The sequence below is a fragment of the Nymphaea colorata genome, chromosome 2, assembly GCF_008831285.2.
Source record: "Nymphaea colorata isolate Beijing-Zhang1983 chromosome 2, ASM883128v2, whole genome shotgun sequence".
Lineage (NCBI taxonomy): Eukaryota > Viridiplantae > Streptophyta > Magnoliopsida > Nymphaeales > Nymphaeaceae > Nymphaea > Nymphaea colorata.
Genome location: NC_045139.1, coordinates 12,387,216 through 12,405,180, shown reverse-complemented (window position 1 = coordinate 12,405,180; position 17,965 = coordinate 12,387,216). Strand labels below are relative to the sequence as shown.

At 37.3% G+C, this 17,965-nt stretch overlaps 2 protein-coding genes across 6 annotated transcripts; one reads left to right on the top strand and one right to left on the bottom strand.

Moving 5' to 3' along the window:
* Positions 1-1,783: 1,783 nt before the first annotated feature.
* LOC116248900 (late embryogenesis abundant protein 1-like) lies at positions 1,784-2,988 on the bottom strand. Its single transcript, XM_031621929.1, has 3 exons — positions 2,863-2,988; positions 2,602-2,736; positions 1,784-2,158 (listed from the first exon to the last, which is right to left on the bottom strand). Exons 1-3 carry the CDS (start codon positions 2,914-2,916, stop codon positions 2,072-2,074), a joined length of 276 nt encoding a protein of 91 aa, XP_031477789.1. The 5' UTR covers positions 2,917-2,988; the 3' UTR covers positions 1,784-2,071.
* Positions 2,989-7,869: 4,881 nt separating this feature from the next.
* On the top strand, positions 7,870-15,772 carry LOC116248974 (uncharacterized). Of its 5 annotated transcripts, none has more exons than XM_031622045.2 (10): positions 7,870-8,054; positions 8,196-8,283; positions 11,186-11,248; positions 11,404-11,525; positions 13,024-13,220; positions 14,436-14,508; positions 14,594-14,640; positions 14,734-14,802; positions 15,339-15,471; positions 15,549-15,772. In XM_031622045.2, the coding sequence occupies exons 4-10, from the start codon at positions 11,408-11,410 to the stop codon at positions 15,569-15,571; spliced, it is 660 nt and encodes a 219-aa protein (XP_031477905.1). In that variant the 5' UTR covers positions 7,870-8,054; positions 8,196-8,283; positions 11,186-11,248; positions 11,404-11,407; the 3' UTR covers positions 15,572-15,772. The 5 variants fall into 5 exon arrangements, with proteins under 5 accessions (XP_031477905.1, XP_031477903.1, XP_031477904.1 ...); XM_031622043.2 differs by having other exon boundaries at positions 11,150-11,248; XM_031622044.2 differs by lacking the exon at positions 8,196-8,283.
* The last annotated feature ends 2,193 nt before the right edge of the window (positions 15,773-17,965 follow it).

Below are 17,965 nucleotides of genomic sequence, written 5' to 3'. Positions count from 1 at the left end.
TGCTTATCCTCTGTAGTTAGCACATACTCTTCCATATCCATTTACCTAATTGATGAAACTACTGAAGAAATAGATAAAGACAAAGAGAAGAACAAATCTGGAAATTTGGTAGGGGAGAAAGCAATTGTTGAGCTTTCATGACCAATCTCTCTCTTCCCATTATACATGAAACTGACTTTCTTCATTTTGAAGGACCGACTGCAGTCTGGGTGTTTTTTTCCTTCTTCCCTTTTCCCTTTGAGATCTTTAACTTTTTTCTCTTGGAAGTGACATCTCGCTGCATTTCATGCTTCCTGTGTAATTTGGAAGTTAATGCATTCTTGTTTTTTTTATTGCGAACTGAACTTGTTCTTTTGAGCCAAAAAGACTGTCAAACATGAACTTTTTATTCTTCAAAGTTTGCTTCATTATCAAAATTTTGTATTTTGAAGTTCACTTCTTTCAAACTTTTACCCTATATATTTTCGCATTTCTCAATGAGATCTTAATGAAGTTTCTGGATTTTTTAATTATCCTTAGCTCAATTGTTATTGCTTTCAAAGCTCTAAGCGTTGTGAAGTATTGTTTGTTTGTTTGTTTCAAAAGAAAAACTGCATTTCTATTTTTTAATCTTGCAAGTGTTTAGATTTGTCTATCAATATTTTTGCCTTTTTGGAGAAATTCATGAGCCAAAATTTTTGTTTTTGAGATTTTAGTGTTCCCATTTGATCATTTTTTATTTATTTGTGGTTCTTCAATGAACATGTTTCTTTTCTCCTCGCGGTTTTTTCTATCCAAGGAAGTTAGTAAAAGAAACTCAAATGTCGTTTTGAGGTAGTGCATGTTTTGTTAAGATCATAAGCTTTTTTTTTTCTCAACGATATTCATTGGTGCCCAAACTAAATATAGTTTTTTGACATTTTCTTCTGAAAATAGTTGATGATGCTATTAGAACAATGCATCTCTCAAGCTCTAGCTAGCTCCTCAGGTTGCCCACCATTGGCTATGGATCCCAATGCAAATTTTTGCAAATTGAGAAAGTGGGAAAAGGAAAAGAATTCGTGAAAATTTGATACAAGAAAAGTGGGAATTGATCTCCATCATAAAGGTGTCCTTTTTCCATTATCTCTTGTTTCCCTGTTCAGTCATAAATCTTCTTTGTCCTTCAAACATCTGAAAATTGATCAGCTCTTGTGATTGGTGCAGTCATTAATGGATTCCACATACGAAAGAAGCAAGTTCATTTGTGATTATCCTGTCAGTTTCAAAACCTTGTTTGGTTGTTGACATTATTTGACCCTAATACCTAAACAGATGTTGTATGCATTTAGGACAAGGTGTGATTTTGGTATCTAGTTTGCGCTACTTATCTAACGGTTCTCTAGAAGTGTTACTCCCCTAGAAAATGGGATACTCGTGACCCCTAACAAAATTTAGCTTGTCAAAGTTCAAACAATTGGTATGCATTTTTTAATGTTCCAAGGTTCTTTGTAAATGTATATTATCTTGGATAGGCCTAGCGGTGTGGTTTTGGTAGAGAATAATGATATTTTAATTATGAAAATGTAGGAAAATACAGATCTCAAATAATAAAAGCCAAAGTCCCAAAGAGATGGTGAGTATAGGCCAATCCTCAAGAAATGCTTATAACCATTCTTAACCTCTCTCTCTCTCTCTCTATATATATATATATATATATACATACTAGTAATGGTAGCTAAAGATGAAGATTGCAGATCTCTTTCAAAAGATGATAATGGTATGAGAGAGAGAGAGAGATAGAAGAAGAAGAAAGCGCGCAAAATTTCACGAAATGAATTATTATTTGGCTTAATGTAGATTTATTATAGCGTCAGTGAAAGACGAAGGAAAACAAAGAGAGCTCTTCTTACATGAGAGTTGTCTCTCTTGTAAACAAAAATTGGTAGGAAAAAAAAAAGAAGAAGCAAAACACAAATATGATGAAGCAGTCTGCAAAAAATCCAGGACTGGTAATGGTGCAAGAGAGAAAATAGAATGTGAGCACTCCATAGAAGCTGAAGGCCAGAGGTCCCCATATGATCTCTCAGTGCACTCTCTGACGCCTGACCCATCACTTCTTGCTCTGGCCACCCATCCCCAGGGTTTGCTTCACACTGTCAGCTGCACCCTGAGCCATGTTCTTGATTTGTTCTCCAGTCTGCGAAATATTACTGACAATAAGACATCAGACAGAAGAGGGAGAGGGAACTACGATCTCCCATAATCAAGAGTAACAGAAGCCCAAGCCCTAGAGAAATCTTTATTGAGAAAAGGAAACTAATTGAGGTTCGGCAATTGGCGTAGTTTCTCTATACATAATCGGACTAGGAAAATATCTATCAGTAATTTTGGTTTCCCATTTTTTCATCTTTTGCTTTTTAAGTAATTACAACATATATCCGGTTCATTTAGTAGTATGGAAATTTAATTAAAGTGGGAAAGTGGACATTAAAGAAGTTTAAAAACCAACTATGCATTTTTTAAGCTCTTTTGATTCTTGAAACAACATCAAAGGGCCAATTCCTAATACAACTGCTGGTTGAAAATCAAAGCGAAAGTAAAGCTATATCATGGTTGCTAATAAGGAAAGGTAAAATGGACCTGCTGGAGGAAGCCGGAGGCCTGCTGCTGGCCTTGCTCCGCCGAATCCGCCGCGCTCTGCGCAGCCTCGCATGTCTTTTCTCTGGCTGCGTTTGCTGTGTCCTTTGCCGATTCGATCCATTCCTCTGTCTTTGCCTGAAGCGAGAGAAGAAGATTAACAAATTCTCAGTTGCACTACAAATATGGAATATGGAATTAAGTGGAATGAATCCCCAAACTTTGTGGGATGAGTACGTGGGTTGGCTCACTGGAGCTACTTACCTGAGCCTCGCCCTTGGCCTGGCCAGACTTGAACATTTGGCGAGAATCGGCCATTGTTTCTGGTCTTCTTCCTTGATCTGCTGTTTTCGTTTGTGGATTGGATGTTGTGCTCGAGCTGATTTTGGAAGCTGTGTTGCAGCCTGGTGGAGATGGCCATATATATACAGTCTGATGCTCCACAAGTGGCTAACACGTGTTTATGCCGCCTTGAATAATGGATCTACCACCTGGGTGTTGTGGTATTGGTTCAGAATGAACCCCGCTCTTCAGGAATCGGTCTTTCTCCAGCTGGAGATGGAAATACTTGCAGATCCGAGGAATAAGCAGATTATTATGGTGGAAGATGACTGCAATCTCTCTCTCTCTCTCTCTCTCTACCTCTCTCTCCCCTCTTCTCTAAACTGTTCTTATTATTATTATTATTCTTTTAATGACATTATTATCAATATCGTTATTATTGTTATTATTATACATCTGCGTGTAATATACAGAGGCGGACGTACATGTGCTTCATGAAATGTGGACGCAATTGCAAGTGCTTAGCCCATTGCTATTAATATAAGTATTGGAACTGTATATTCCTGACATGAATGGTCTGCTGAAATGTCAAAAACTTTTTTGGCTCAAAAAGTTAGAGAATAAATATTATTACTAGAGAAATTTCCAGAAAATATATATCTAAAGGTTAAGTGATATATTATTTCGACATTGTCAAAACGCATATCATGAATAATTAAAATTATTTATTAAATTTATCTATGCCAAATCAACTGCTAAACCAATGAAAATTCTCGATTTTGCTTTCTAAAGAGGACATGAAAAATGTACATGACTAATTTGACAATGCATACGGGGTGGAGACCCAAGGGACTGGCAGGGCCATGTCTCCCACCTCTCATCAACACCGACGGCCCCCTTGTAATTTTTTTTTAAAAAATAGTTTGGCCCTATTAAAGTTTTGTAAAAATACTATTATGTGCCCATAAAAAGTTTGAAAAAGATGGTTCGGCTCTTTAAGGAAAAAACATTTACTCCCCCTATATGGCCGTTTTCCTGTAGTAACCTCCTAGAAATAACAGTTTTCCTTTTCCAACTAGTTTACACCAACTTATTTCTAGCTAAATATATTTATCAATATTGATTTCTATGGATAAAGAGGTCAACACAAACAAATGAACATAAAATCACATGACATCAAAGATGTTCTAGTCATTTTTTTCATCCAACTCAACTTAGTGATAGTCTAGGTATACATTAATCGATGAAAGTTACTCTTGATTGACCACGTAAAATTTGAACAGTTTTTAACAACATACAAAATTGACCACATTTTCTTGTTCTTAACAAACTACTATGTAGTAACTGATCGACCATTTGGATGTCCAGACAACTGCAGCTTAAATCGACATGCAGTTTGCTCCATGGATCTTAACCGCTACACGAAATCAGACCTTTACTTGCACAAAAAAAAAAAGGATGTGTCAATAAAGGTTCCTTGCATTGACGTTTTTGCATAAAATGTTAGTAAAGATGGCAACCTTCGACCTTTTTAGACGTGCAAGCCATTCAATAAAGGGACATTGTTCCGTAACGTTTCCTTCATAAACGTTAGTGAAAGTCCTGTGTTTTGTGATATTCTCGTTGTCTATGGATGAAGGTCCCTCCGTGGTGCCTATTCATTGGCGTGCGTTCACCTTGTAAACATTATTGCGCCTTCTGCCATCAGTAAAAGTCCCTGACTGGTGATACTTTCACTGAAACGGAAGGACTGTGCCTCATAAGAGTATATTCACTGATGTTTTGCTTAACGTCTTTTGATAAAATGAGAGTAAGAGAGACAACGACAGTAACGTTCAACATCATTCCAAGTGACATATCTTTTCTAACGCCTTACTGGCGATCTCTCCCTCCCTCTCTCTCTTATTGCAAGGCAAGAAAGCCCTCGTGGCTCCCTCTCGCAAGAGTAAGAGAGGGAGAGAGTGAGAGGAAAGTGAGAAAGGAGTTCACTGGAATAGAGCGTGGGGAAAGAGGAGATTTGGGCCGTCTGATCTAAAATTAGATGTATGCCTAGATTTGATGTTCTCAAATATAAAACGAAATTCAATACCATTCAATTATATATATATATATATAAGTGCCAATGCTGATATGAACAAGACAAAATACACACACATAGACTTATGAATTTTTTAATTATTCAATCAACTTCAAATATACATCCAATTACATACAGCCAATTCCATATCGATCCGTACTTCTGTCTTATTAAATGAATCATTCTCATTGAACAAAGTGCAATGATCATGAACATAAAAACAAAACTATGAATTTCGTTGAAGAATGTGAATTTCCTAAAGGTAGCGTTTGAGGATTGAAAATATGTTTTTCAAAAAAAGTTTTTAGAATTTTATTTTTGGAATTAGTGAATGTGAAATAAAATTTCATATTTTCAAAACTATGTTGTATTTGTTAACTTGAAATTATTTTTTTGAAAACAAATTTTTTAGTTTGACGGTGAAAAGTTAGAATCGATAGAAATGGTGGAAATGGTGGGTTGTGGGAGAAAGGGAGGCGGAGTAAGGAGAAAAAAGGGAGGGGGAGGAGGTCCGGAAGAGGAGGAAGAATAAGATGTGGCTGGAGGAGGAAAAGGGAGCGAGGGAGGAAGAAGGGAGGCGGAAGAAGAAGGAGGCGGAGGAGGAGGAGGAGGAAGAAGGGAAGGAGAGTGAAGGAAGAAGGGAGGCGGAGGAGGAGGAAGAAAAAGATGTGTTCTGTTCTGCAGCCATTCTCTCTCTCTCCCCCCCCCCCTCTTTCCCTCTCTCTGTGCCTGTCATGGAAGGAAATGCAGTGTTCTTCCTTTGCAAACTTGAAACGGGGAAGGAAACTCGCAATTTGCGTGGTCGAGATGGAGGAACCAGGCATGAGCGTGAAGACGAAGGTGTGAGCATGAGTACAAAGGTGAGGATGAAGCCCCAACAGTCAAAAAAAAAAAAACCTCGAAATATTTTTCCACCTTTTTAGGTGAAAAGATATTTCGAAAATTTGTTTTCGTTTTTCATCTCAACGGTAAAAAAAAAAAAAATCCATGTTTGATAAACTAGAAATATTTTAAAAATTTGAAATAAATTTCTTCTCCTACTACCAGCCCATCAAACGCTAACCGAAGAATAAAGCATGGCCCAGCTTGGATTTTGACCTCACGGATTTTTGCTTTTTAACGAAGACGCAAACATCTTCTTTAATTCTTTGAGAATATAAAGGACCGGCAGGGCCCTCATCTCCATGCAGCCACTACAGCATGAGTGTCAAAAGGTAATTGATCTTAGAAGAGTGGTAACAAAGGTAGTTAGATGTCAAAACGTTTGATATGTTATAAAATTCTTCTAGTGGCCATTTTTCATTTTATTAGGAGAATGACCAAATGCTTGTTCAAGTAAAAGAAAAAAAACGTTACAGACATGCAATGAGGGATGTACATGAACTGATCGAGTTTGAGCCCAGCTGAGTCAGATCAAATGAACTTGGATGAGTTTCTAGAAGCAGAGCTTGAACTCTGCTCGGCTCAAGTTCAAGAAAAGCTCGAACTCGACTCAAGTTGGCTCGGCTAAGCTCAAACTGATATTTGGTTGGAAATCAGCCATGCCATTATTAAAAAAAAAAAAAAACAAATTTTACAGGAAGAGTGGAGCCTTTTAAACCTCATACTTGGAGGTTGCTAGCAAGGGTAGAAAACCAGTGGAGCTACTTGTTGTTATGACTTATGATATTGTGAATCTTCTTCTACATATTATTTTCACAAGCTTTACTCGAGTTTACATGAGCATAGCTCACCCAGCTCAAACTTCACGCGCTTACTTAGCGGAGTTTATCTTTTAGCTCAAACTCGAATCAAGTTTAACTGAGCAAGTTCAAGTTAAGCATGAATCGACTCGACACATTAAACATCCTTACATGCAACACTAGTACATTTTGAAAAAATGTCTATATCTGGGTGCAGTGAATTTTAGCGGAATATACATGCTAGCTTTAAGACATGAACATAGTCATGAAAACAACCTGAATTATGATCTCTACCGTTAAACACTTACGAAATAAGAAAACTTCAGAGCCACATGTATTATTTTGGAAAGATCCAAAGTTTCATATTCTGCACATTTCTTGCTTATATGATTATACATATACATTAAAAGTATATATAGTATTTCTGTTCAAAGCTTTTAGACACGGAGACAGATTGATGGGGTACTTATTTTCACAAGAGACAAGACTCGCGATTGAGATATTCACCTACAGCACATTGCCCTCGGTGGATACTCAATAATAACTTTGCTATAACCTTTCTAGTTAATTTGGTCATTGTAAAACCCTATAAGTTGCCAACTAAATGTCTCTTCCCAAATTTTTATGTGGTAATTTCTTGGTATCCATTGATGTAGTCAAGGTCGAAAACAGTGTCTTAAAAACTGGCCCACTTGTTATTTCTAAATATTTCTTAAAAGATTTTTATTTTTATGTATTATTATGCTTATTTCTAAAGTACATATAGAATACCTTTCGTAGATTCCGAATCGGTTCAGTTGAATCATTGAATTGCCCGATTTTACCAAATTAGCAGCCAGTGGATTCAGTTTCTGACTTGTACAACAATGTTACTTGTGGTGCAGTGATCAAAGTTAGCAAACTCGTCGATCTCAGTCATGAGTCACTTGAGTCAAAAAATTTATTTTTAAAAATTTATATGTAAATTTTAGGAAATTTTAATTATTTTATATAAAAATTTTTAAAAATAATATTTTAACCCTTATCAGAATTTAGAAACTTTAATTGAGTCCGTCTGATGAAAAATTTCGGGTTCCACCCTATTGGGTTACAAGTTAGAGTTTGTCAAGTCATGTTCTTTTTTGTCATGTATTGCTGAATACTAAAGTTTGTTATTTATTTAGTCATGAAAAATTTCGGGTTCCACCCTTGATTGGGTTATAAGTGTGTGTGTTTGATGCATAGGAAAGACATTGTGCATACCGCTAAGTGGAAGAGCTTTCATTTTAGTTTCTCTGTCTCTCTTTTTCCCGCCCCCACTTTCACTCATTCCGACAACATTCTCCAGCCTTTGCTTCTGTCAGGATCGAGCAAGCCGGGCATCTCTCTCTGACCCTCTCCTTCTGCCAGGGTCGATAAGGCGGGACATCTGCCAGGTAAATCTCTCTCTCCCTCTCGCGCGCGCGCGTCAGGGGAAACTTCCAAACCACATATTAGAGTATTTTTCTCTAGCTTTTTGTCATTCATTGTGGTCTTCCAATTCCTCCGTTTCGCGTTGCTTCTGTTGATTTGTGTAGCCTTCTCTTATATATTGTTTAATGGTGGGATGGAAAAATCGGAACCATTTGGCTCGCATTTCGGTCGTTGCCTGTGGCTGAGTTCGTGGTAATAAATTCTGGCATTCTTTGTTGGGATTTTCCGATGATTTGTTTGTTTAAGTCTTCTACTGGTTATTTGTTTTGTCTCTGTTTTAAGTTTTTCATTGTCTTTCAGCCATCTACTAAGTTAATCTCGTGCTTAGGTTATTGGTTTAGTGGCGCAGCTGTCATTGGTTTGATTCATGCTTGTTTCCATTTGGTGATTTAGTTTTCGATACAGTTTTCTGCGTCCTTGTTTTAAATTTTCTTCAGAATAGGTCAAGCCTTGAAGGTGTCAAATACTACTGCTCTTCTCCCAAAGGGTATAAACTGCTTCTAGATTGTGCTTGTGTCTTTCTTTCCAGTTTCCAGGTTTTCAAGATTCTATTTGAATTTACGTCTCCTTTACATTGAATCTGAAATAAATACTTTAACAGTTAGTAGCAATTGTATGTTTTCGTTTATGAGCACAAGTTTAAATGTAAGTTACAAAATAGGAAGATAACAGATCAGATGCACATACACATTATCCCCTCTCCCCTTAACCCATCTTCTGGTTGACATCCTGTGTTTTTCTATGTGATAGAATTTTGTAATTAACTCCATTGAAATTAGTAGCTATTTCAATTATGTCATGTATACAAGAGCATCGTTTCTTTCTTCAGTTTACCTCTGCTGAAAGAATTGCTCAATGGAAGACTAGGCTAACTGAAATGGATAGAGAAAGAAATCAATAGCTTAGGCCAGTTAATTTGCCATCCTCTACTGAACGCTTGCTTCATTGATTGATGCATGATCAATGTACATAGATGGTGTAACCGTGTATGTGCATCTTGCTGAAAGTGCTTTTTCCTGTTTCTCATGGATGCGTTATTCCTAGCTTAAGAAAAGGAGAAGCCAAATTCATTTTCATGCGATTGAATAATTGCTGACCGTCCTGGGCATTTTCCTTACATCCTTTCTCTATGAATTCAAGGAAGCTTGATCAAGGATGCAAACATCCATAGCGAGGTCCTCTCTGTGAGGGCTTAGTTAGATTCAAATGTTGATGCTGGTCATCAGGAAGACCATCATGAAGTTTCTTGGGAAACTGCAGATTTCAGACAGAATAGAGTAGCACACAGCAAAATTTCTAAAACAGTAGCTTTGAATTATATCAGTTTTCTAAAATTTTGCTACCGGGGATTATGAAGCCTTCAAACCTGTTGCATATAAGCCGTTGGGATCACTGTGTAATGGCCACTAACAGACTTTCTTTTTCCACTAGAAAAGTTCTTTAGGTGTAACAAACAAAGGAAATTTTTTTCTGGATTTTTTCTTCCTGTCCAACAAACATGTCTTGAATTTGGAAAACGTGTGTGTAACTTTTTCCTATTGTTCAGTCTTCTTGGATTTTTTATAGAACTTGTTTCCTAGAAAGGAAATTTCAATGCCATCAAACGTCACCTAAAAGTAGCATAATAAGAGGAAGCACCTGTAGAAACAACCAGAGCTAGACCCCATATCTCCGAATGAATCCGTGAAAGTTGCTAATAGAATTACTATTTCTAAAAGGAAGACTCTTCTTTTTTTCCAAAAGCATTTATTACAAGAAAGATTTTCATTACAAATAAAAGACTCTTCTTATGAAGAGGAACATAGGGTTTTAAACTTCTATGTGATTTTTAGGTCTTGAAACCTATGTCACATGAGTGCGGGGTGCGGGGCAGCGAGAGCATATATATATATATATATATATATATATATATATATGTTATTTGTTATGTAAGTAATTTTATTTGTCTATATTTTTAATTTTATCAAGGTTACCTTAATTTCATACAAAATTCAAAGTTTTATTAAATAAAATAAGGGGGGAGAGACGGAAGAGGGGAAAAAGAAGAGGGAAAGATAGGAGAAGAAAAAGAAAATGAAAAACTTATCATATTTTGTCGTGTGCGGAGCCGGGGCATCAGTGCGGGTGTGCCACCATAGTTGGCGCACCTGTGTGACTTAGCTTGAAACTACCAGCAGAATTTCATTTGTCTCTTGTAAGGAATAAGTCTATTTTCCTCCATATTAACTCAGCAAGAGCCTCATTTACCGTAGGGATTATAGGTCTATGTAAAAAAGAAGTTCTTACACTGTCAAACTCAGGTCTTAAGCCCATAAGAAATGCATAAAACTTATCGTCTTGCATTTTGGCTCTAATATGGAAAGTTCATCCCATAATTGGAAGAATCCATTAAACTTTCCTCATTACTATGATTTTGAGATCTTGACTTGGACATTAAACTTATGAGCCACATCCTTCATGGTATGCATCTTTTTAGGAAACTACACATTATGAGCCAACTGAAAATTAGCTAGCTGAGCACTACTAGAAGTGTTGACAGTATTGACTATTGAATAACCAAGACATAACCTTGTAATGGTTTGTCTTCCATTCCTTCCAATTTTTCTCAAATTCTTTAATTGCCTTTTCTTTTTCTGCCCCCCCTCTAATTCTTGTGTTTTGCCATCAACCGCCATTGTAGGACTCCTATGTGGTGCTTCATAATAGAAGCCCAAGTCACATGGTAGGAGAAAGCTTAAGAAATGGCTGCAAACTGAGATATTCCTTTTCCTTCATTGTATAGATAAAGTTCTGGCAATAAAAAGATCGTGTTTCTATCTTTAGAATTTCCCAAAAAACTGTAAGTTTGATTCGTTGTCAAGTAAAGTTCTATTCTATGTTAAAACCTTGTAACCAAGATTTGGTGTAGGGCTTCTTTCCAGATGCCAATTAGATCAAAAGGCAGACTTAGATAGAGGCAATGTAACCTGAGATGTACCTCAAAATTTATATGCTAATGTTGTATAACTGAAAACTTGTTAACCATCTTTGATGTGTTTTTTCATTTTTATTTTTCCAGAAGTTATTCTGTTTCTTCTCCTTTTGGTAATTTCAGCTGGTGCACTAGAAAATCATCAGTGGAGGTGAAGCTTCCCTGAGTTCCCTCCTCTCCCAAAAGGTAAGTTAATCCCTCTTCATCTACCTCTATTTCCAGCCTCTCTCTCTCTTAACCCTATCTTTGTTGTTCTGCTTTTCTGCACCACCATGTCTGACTTGCTTTTGTGGGTCAAAATTCAATATTTCTCACTCTTCTTTTTTTTGTTTAATAAAAAGGCTTATGGCCAAAAGGAGGGCTAATAAACCAAGAAAAGAATCATCTGCAGATGCTGCTAACCAGGAGGATGTTCAAATCAAGGAGCCAGAAAAAGCAACATGCATAACTAGTTATTACCTAAGTAAGCTATAATGGTTTCATTTTCGTTATGCTTAGAGAAGTGTCTCTCCTATCGTTATGGTAGTCCTGGTTGGCAGGGCACATGCATGTACATATATTCTTGTTATTCGCTGACTATTTCAAATGTAACCTAAGGAATAAATTGAATTGGTCAAATGGGCTAGTACTAGGTGTTGTTAAGGAATTCAGTTCATCTTTTTCTTGTTTGCATATGCTAAACCTGGCACTTGACTTTGTCATTTCTTTATAGTTTAGTGTTTATTTCTTTTGATGATGGTAATGACTGTTGAATTACTAGTGCATAGTTTGCAGTTGAGTGGGCATAGGCATCGGCCCTCCAAAAAAGAAGCATAGGTAGGCACCTGGGCAGCATCTAAGCAGGCCAAAAATAGTATATCAAAGGGGAAAAGAGCAGGAGGAAGAGAGGGGTGAGAACCCAGAAAAAGGAAAGAAGAAAACATGAATGGAAAGGGAAATGTCAGTAGAAAACGAATGAGAAATGATAGAAGTAGAAGAGGAAGAACATAAGAGGAAAATAGTTATTATTGTTATTATTTCACTTAGGTAAATAGGTGGCCCTTCTAGTAGAAAAGGTGAGTGCATAATGGGCAAGGCACACCTAGGTGTTGTCTTGACTATAGGGTTTTACATAGCATTCAAATTGTCATTTTCCACTGTTATTTATAAGCTGAAGGCTTTGCCTATCATGGCCTGTATTTGCTCCATCTTGTTGATGTTCACTCTAAGCATGAGGTTGCAATTCAGTTTTCTGTTGTGTTTGAGTGCTTGGAGTCTTGGAAAATGTAACCTGTGGATGAATCACAAAACCATATTTTCCAGGGTAGTTGGAAACTTGGAAATTCTGCATATGGATTGATCTGTCAATACGATTGAAGCAATTTAAGCAACATCATGAAATTGGAAGGTTTTGCTATGTGAGAAGGATACACTAATGTCTCTTCGACCAACCTGTGCCATATAGCTTGAATGTTAGAGTTGATGGTTCTTGACAATGGCCATATTACTTCAAAGCCATGTTCACATGATCTAGGGCTCAGTATTTTACTATGGGGGAAGCTGGTTTTTGGCAAGACAATCAAACTTGCATCACACAGAGGGCTAGCATTTTTTGAAGTATTCAGCATTATGTACTCAGATCACTTGCTTTGAAGTTATCTGAATTTTTGGTGATTATATATGATAGCTCTGTTCTAACCTAATCGTTAGACTGTATAATATTTTATTATGTTCCTTAGCCAGTTTTAAATGTAACCGGTGGACTGTTGATATTCTATTATGTATATTTGCCAATCTTGCTGCAAAATGGTGTAAGAAACATGTAAGGCGGCTCAAGATGCTTTTGTTTAATAGACCTTTAACAAGCCTGTTATCTGTCTATCTATCTAAGACCTTCAGGACTTTGTGTCATGGATGTATTTGAACATTCTCAGGCTACATGCTTTACTTTCTGATGCTTCTTTTCTAATAACCTTTTGCAGTTGAACATCGAATCAATGCAATGCGTGCAATTTGTGATGCAGAAATTGCACACTTATTGAACCAATTGCATCTTATGCGCTCATACTTTAACAAGAAACAACTTGACACTCCTCTCATAGACTTTCTCAAGGAAAATTGCCCCAATGTGTTAGTGACAAAAGCTACGGAAGATGGAGAATATGAACTGTATTGGAAGGTTTAGCAATCTCATTTTCACTGGCAATACTAAAGTATGATATTTGTTCATTTCTGGTTCCCAGAGGTCTGTGGAAATTTGAAAAGTCTTATTATTTGTATTTATCGAAAAATATACAGATCTTTCATGATTATAGCATAATACAACGTGTGATACTTTTTAAATTTTCTTGTGTATTTTATTTTGATTCTTCCTTCTTTTTTTTTTTGAGAATTTTGCTAAGCGTTTCTAAATCCTTTGTAAGAAGATAATATTTTGAGTGTTTCGGAAAAGGGATAGACAGTTTTTCCTTAGGGGCCCGTTTGATGGCTGGAAAAGTGGAAACAGAAACAAGTTTTCAGAAATTTATTTGTGGAATTGATGAATGGGAAATAAAATTTCAGTTTTCCAAAACCATGTTGTGTTTGTTAAGTTGGATTTATATTTCTGAAAACAAATTTCATCGTTTGATGAAAAAAAGTTGGAATCGGTGGAAACGAAGGGGAAAGAGGAAGAAGGAAGGGGAAAGAAGAAGAAGGGAAGGAGGGAGGAAGAAGGGACGCGGAGGAACAAACGAAGGGGAAACAGGAAGAAGGGAAGGAGGGAGGAAGAAGGGAAAGGCGACGGACGATGCCCTTTCCCCTTCGTTCTTCCTCTTTCCCTTTTGTTCTTCCTCCTTCTTCCTCTTTCCCTTCGTTCTTCCTGTTTCTTCCTCTTTCCCCTTCCTTCTTCCTCTTTCCCCTTCCTTCTTCCTCTTTCCCCTTCGTTCTTCCTCCTTCTTCCTCTTTCCCCTTCATTCTTCCTTTTTCTTCCTCTTTCCCCATCTGCTGCTAGACGCTGTGCTGGTGAGGAGATGCCCAATCAAGCTGCTGGTGAGAACACTATGCAGGAGGAAGACGATGCTGGGCGTGAGGAGAGGAAGACGACGACAGTGGTGGGCATGAGGTGCTGGGCGTGAGGAGAGGAAGACGACGACGCTGTCCTAACGGGCAGGAAAAAAACCAGGAAATATATTTCCGGATTCTCTTCCAACGGTCGATTTTTTTTTTTCCATGTTTGATAACATGGAAAAATTTTAAAAATTTGAAATAAATTTCCTGTTGAACAGTATATTTCCTGTGAGGCAAACGCTCCCTAACTGTTTTGAGAACAACCCTTGACAGTAATACAGTCTTAGTCATATTATCTGGTAGTATAGTAAGATATCTTAAATTACATTGTTTTGTTATGAACCAGACATCCACCAAATATCCAGATCATGAGGACATTTTTCCAGGAAATGATGGTTTTGAATTTTCGAGTAAAGCAGGTTAGTGACTTTCAAACATGGTCTAGGTGTACTTGAATTTAACTGAGTGGTCACCATAACTACCTTATGTATCACTTTTCTACAGTGAGAGAGAGCTTTTTAAGGACTGCAAGTATTCATATCCCAGATTTTGTATGTATTGGGAATAGTTCTAATGCCACTTCAGATTTTCAGCTTTGAGAGTGTTAACTTTTCTTTGATTACTCTTTCCTTTTTCTTATATAGGTTTTCGAAGAAAACTGGAATTCTCGGACGGTTGGACTGCATGATTCTTTCCAAACTCCTGGGGTTTGTGTATAGTCATTTGCCACTTGTGTCATCTGTTTAGAACTGATCAATCTGTTGCTATCTAAGAAAATATTTAATGCATTTTCAGTAGCTCATAACGCTTTTGTCCACATTCTGACCTAGTAGTTTCTTCCTCATGAATCGCTAGGACTCTGTTCGAACTGGTTAAACCTGATATCTTTTTTGGAATTAACTGGTGGGACCTGTATTTATTTTCAAGGAAGTTTTATGTGCATTACTTGAATCTACCTTTTGTACGTATCTTGATATAAAATCTCAACCCTCTATAAAAGTAAACAAAGACCAAATCCTCCAATTATCTGCATCCGGAATATTATTTATATCAAACATCTGTGAGAATTAACAGAGACCAAAGCCTGAAGTCATCCCTGTTTGAAAAGAGAGGGATCATACTGTTTTTCACCGGTTCTCTTTTTCTTCATTGAGGACATTGTTATTCATGTATGAATAGGAAATGATTATTGCAACCATCATTGCTTGCTATTCATTTTCATCTGACCATGGACAGTCTTCTTTAACAGGTAACTAATCAAAGGCTATCTGTTGGCACAACCCCTAAAACATTAAGGTTGCCGAAGCATGGTGAGATGCTGCTTTCAGTCCATGGTTCACCTTTAGGTGTATATCGAGAAGGTGGCATGGAAGCGATAAGCGGTATTCTGTTGCATTGATCTTTTCAAATTTATGTCTTAATAGTTGATTTTTTATTAGTTCCTGCTCGCCAATTGCAGAATCCGGTGACACTTGTAGCTGATTTCTGGTGGTCATGTCTTCAAATTGAAAGTCAAAACAAAATTCAGGGGAAAGAACCAATATTCACCTTATCTTGTATACCAACATGAATAGAATATCTGTAATTTGCAGCATGTTTGTTGTTGTTAATGGCAGCCTGATCATGACTGATGGTTGTACTGATCAATTTGAAATTCGGTTCCAGAATGTTACTTCACAAACTCATTTGATTCGAAATTCGGTTCCTTTACAAACTCATGTGAAGAACCATCAAGTTAAATCATTAGTTGCATGTAACAGCAGTGCCATATATTTTAGTCATGTATTTTAGAAAGGCATAAGCATAAAAATGTTATTCAAATGAAAACCAGCTACATCAGGTAAAAGTGGACAGATGATATTGGAGATTATTAATGTGCTTGATTGCCATTGGTACATGATAATGCTGACAATCTAACTTGAAGGTGTTCGTGATAATTGGAACTGGTCCCGGTGCACAATGGTGGCTCGTCATGACAATTTGTGAATGTCTCTGCAGGACGTTGGGCCTGTCCACTAGCCCTTCTGCTCTATTGGAGGAACTATTTGGCCTGAAAAAATATATATGGCTGCTTCCCAATGAAGATGCTAATTCTGGCCACCCATCCAGAAAATTAAACGTCATGAGACAAGTACACAACTAGAACTATAAAAAAGTAGGATCTTTTGAAATCAATGGGACCAAAAGATTGGGCTCTATCACAATTTCCCAGAGCTTACTTCCTCGTCTGTGCTTGTGGAGTTGTGCCATAACCATTTTTGCAGGTTCCCAAGTGGGAAGCTTGATGTTCAAAGCTCTTTGGTTGGTTTATCGAGAGCCTATTCATCGTATAAAACTAGCGAAGTTTGCGTGCAATTTCGTTTCTTTTAGATGAGATCACGTATGCAATTGTTGCTGATCATGCATGTAGAATGGAAAGGATGGATTTTGCGACTGAGTTCCTAGACAGAATACTGCTAGAAGGCTCAGGCCTTGGTTCGCTACTCATACTGCTTCTGTGAAAGGGTATTTCTCTTTGGTTAAGTTCATCTTATGTAATCTCATCTGGTCGGTACCCTGAATTCTCCAACATCTCAATGACTGCGCACGCTTCAGCAATCTGCCCGCTCTTGCAGAGATTGGCCAGCTGAAATACAATTGGACATGTGGATCACACTCATTCTTTTCATCTCATCAAGAAGACACCCTGCATCAAAACTGCCATTTCGATACTTTGCGCCAACCAACAAATTGCAGTACGAGATCCTCTCACGGTCTCTTCCATGATGAAACCAGCCAAGTTGAACAAACTAGCTCTGGGGGACTGCTGATCAAGCTATGGGTACTGAGCTACAGCAACCACCACAGCCGCATTCCGATCTCCACAGCCTGAGAAACCGAGTCCCTAGCTAATAGGTTCGTTGCAAAAAAAGCTGAGTGCTTGCTCGTCCAGATAATGTCCCATTGCCGTTACCTCCTGAATCTGATTCCTCATGGATTCAAAATCCTCATTCCTCCCAACCACATCAATCATCTGATTATAAACCAAAGAATTACAAAAACCCAGTTGGTTTTTCACCCAACTGAAGAATCTACAAACAACGCAACCGTCCTCGATCGTCGACTATAGAACATGGTCGACTAATCCAGGCAAAAGAACTGTCATCGAGAATGCCTTCCATATTTCCCCCGGTTCTTTTCACCAACCCGACGATTTCCTCGACTTTATTTCATTTTATGAAATGGGATTAGGGTTTTATTTGCACCTAAAGTTCCCGAAGCATTTAGGGATTCTATTTGGCGACGAAGATAAAAGCGAAAAAGCTAAGAGAGAGGAAGAACTGAAACAAAGCACCTGGTTCTCTTGCAACTTTCCATCTCTCTCCATCAATAGAGATAAGGACCAAGAGGAGGGAGGAAGATGGGAAATGATGGCAACACGTAGATGTGAGCATATACGAATTATTCATGATGAAAACACTCTCGGAAATAATCACTTTTTTCATTTTTTTATATTTTTTTAATGTCAAACAGTTTTTTTCATCTTTTATTTTTTATTTGTTGCAAATCTATTATTTTTTGTTATTAGTTTCTCACTTATTTTATTTTTTCATATTTTTAGTTTCTTAAAATTTAAAAAATTACCATGGTTTTCTCTTTTTTTCAGTTCATTGTATTATACTTAAAAAAAAACCTCGTCATTTAAAACTCTGAAATATTGTTTGTGACTATGATTGAAATCAGTGATAGCAACATGTGTTTCACCTGTTGTTACTCTTCAGCTTAGAAAGCAAAACAGACAGACGTTTTATGAATCACTTATGATTTAGAAACTTTAAGGGTTGGTACAGTTTGGTTGTGGAACAGTGGGTCTCCTCTAACCATCCAGCCTTGTTA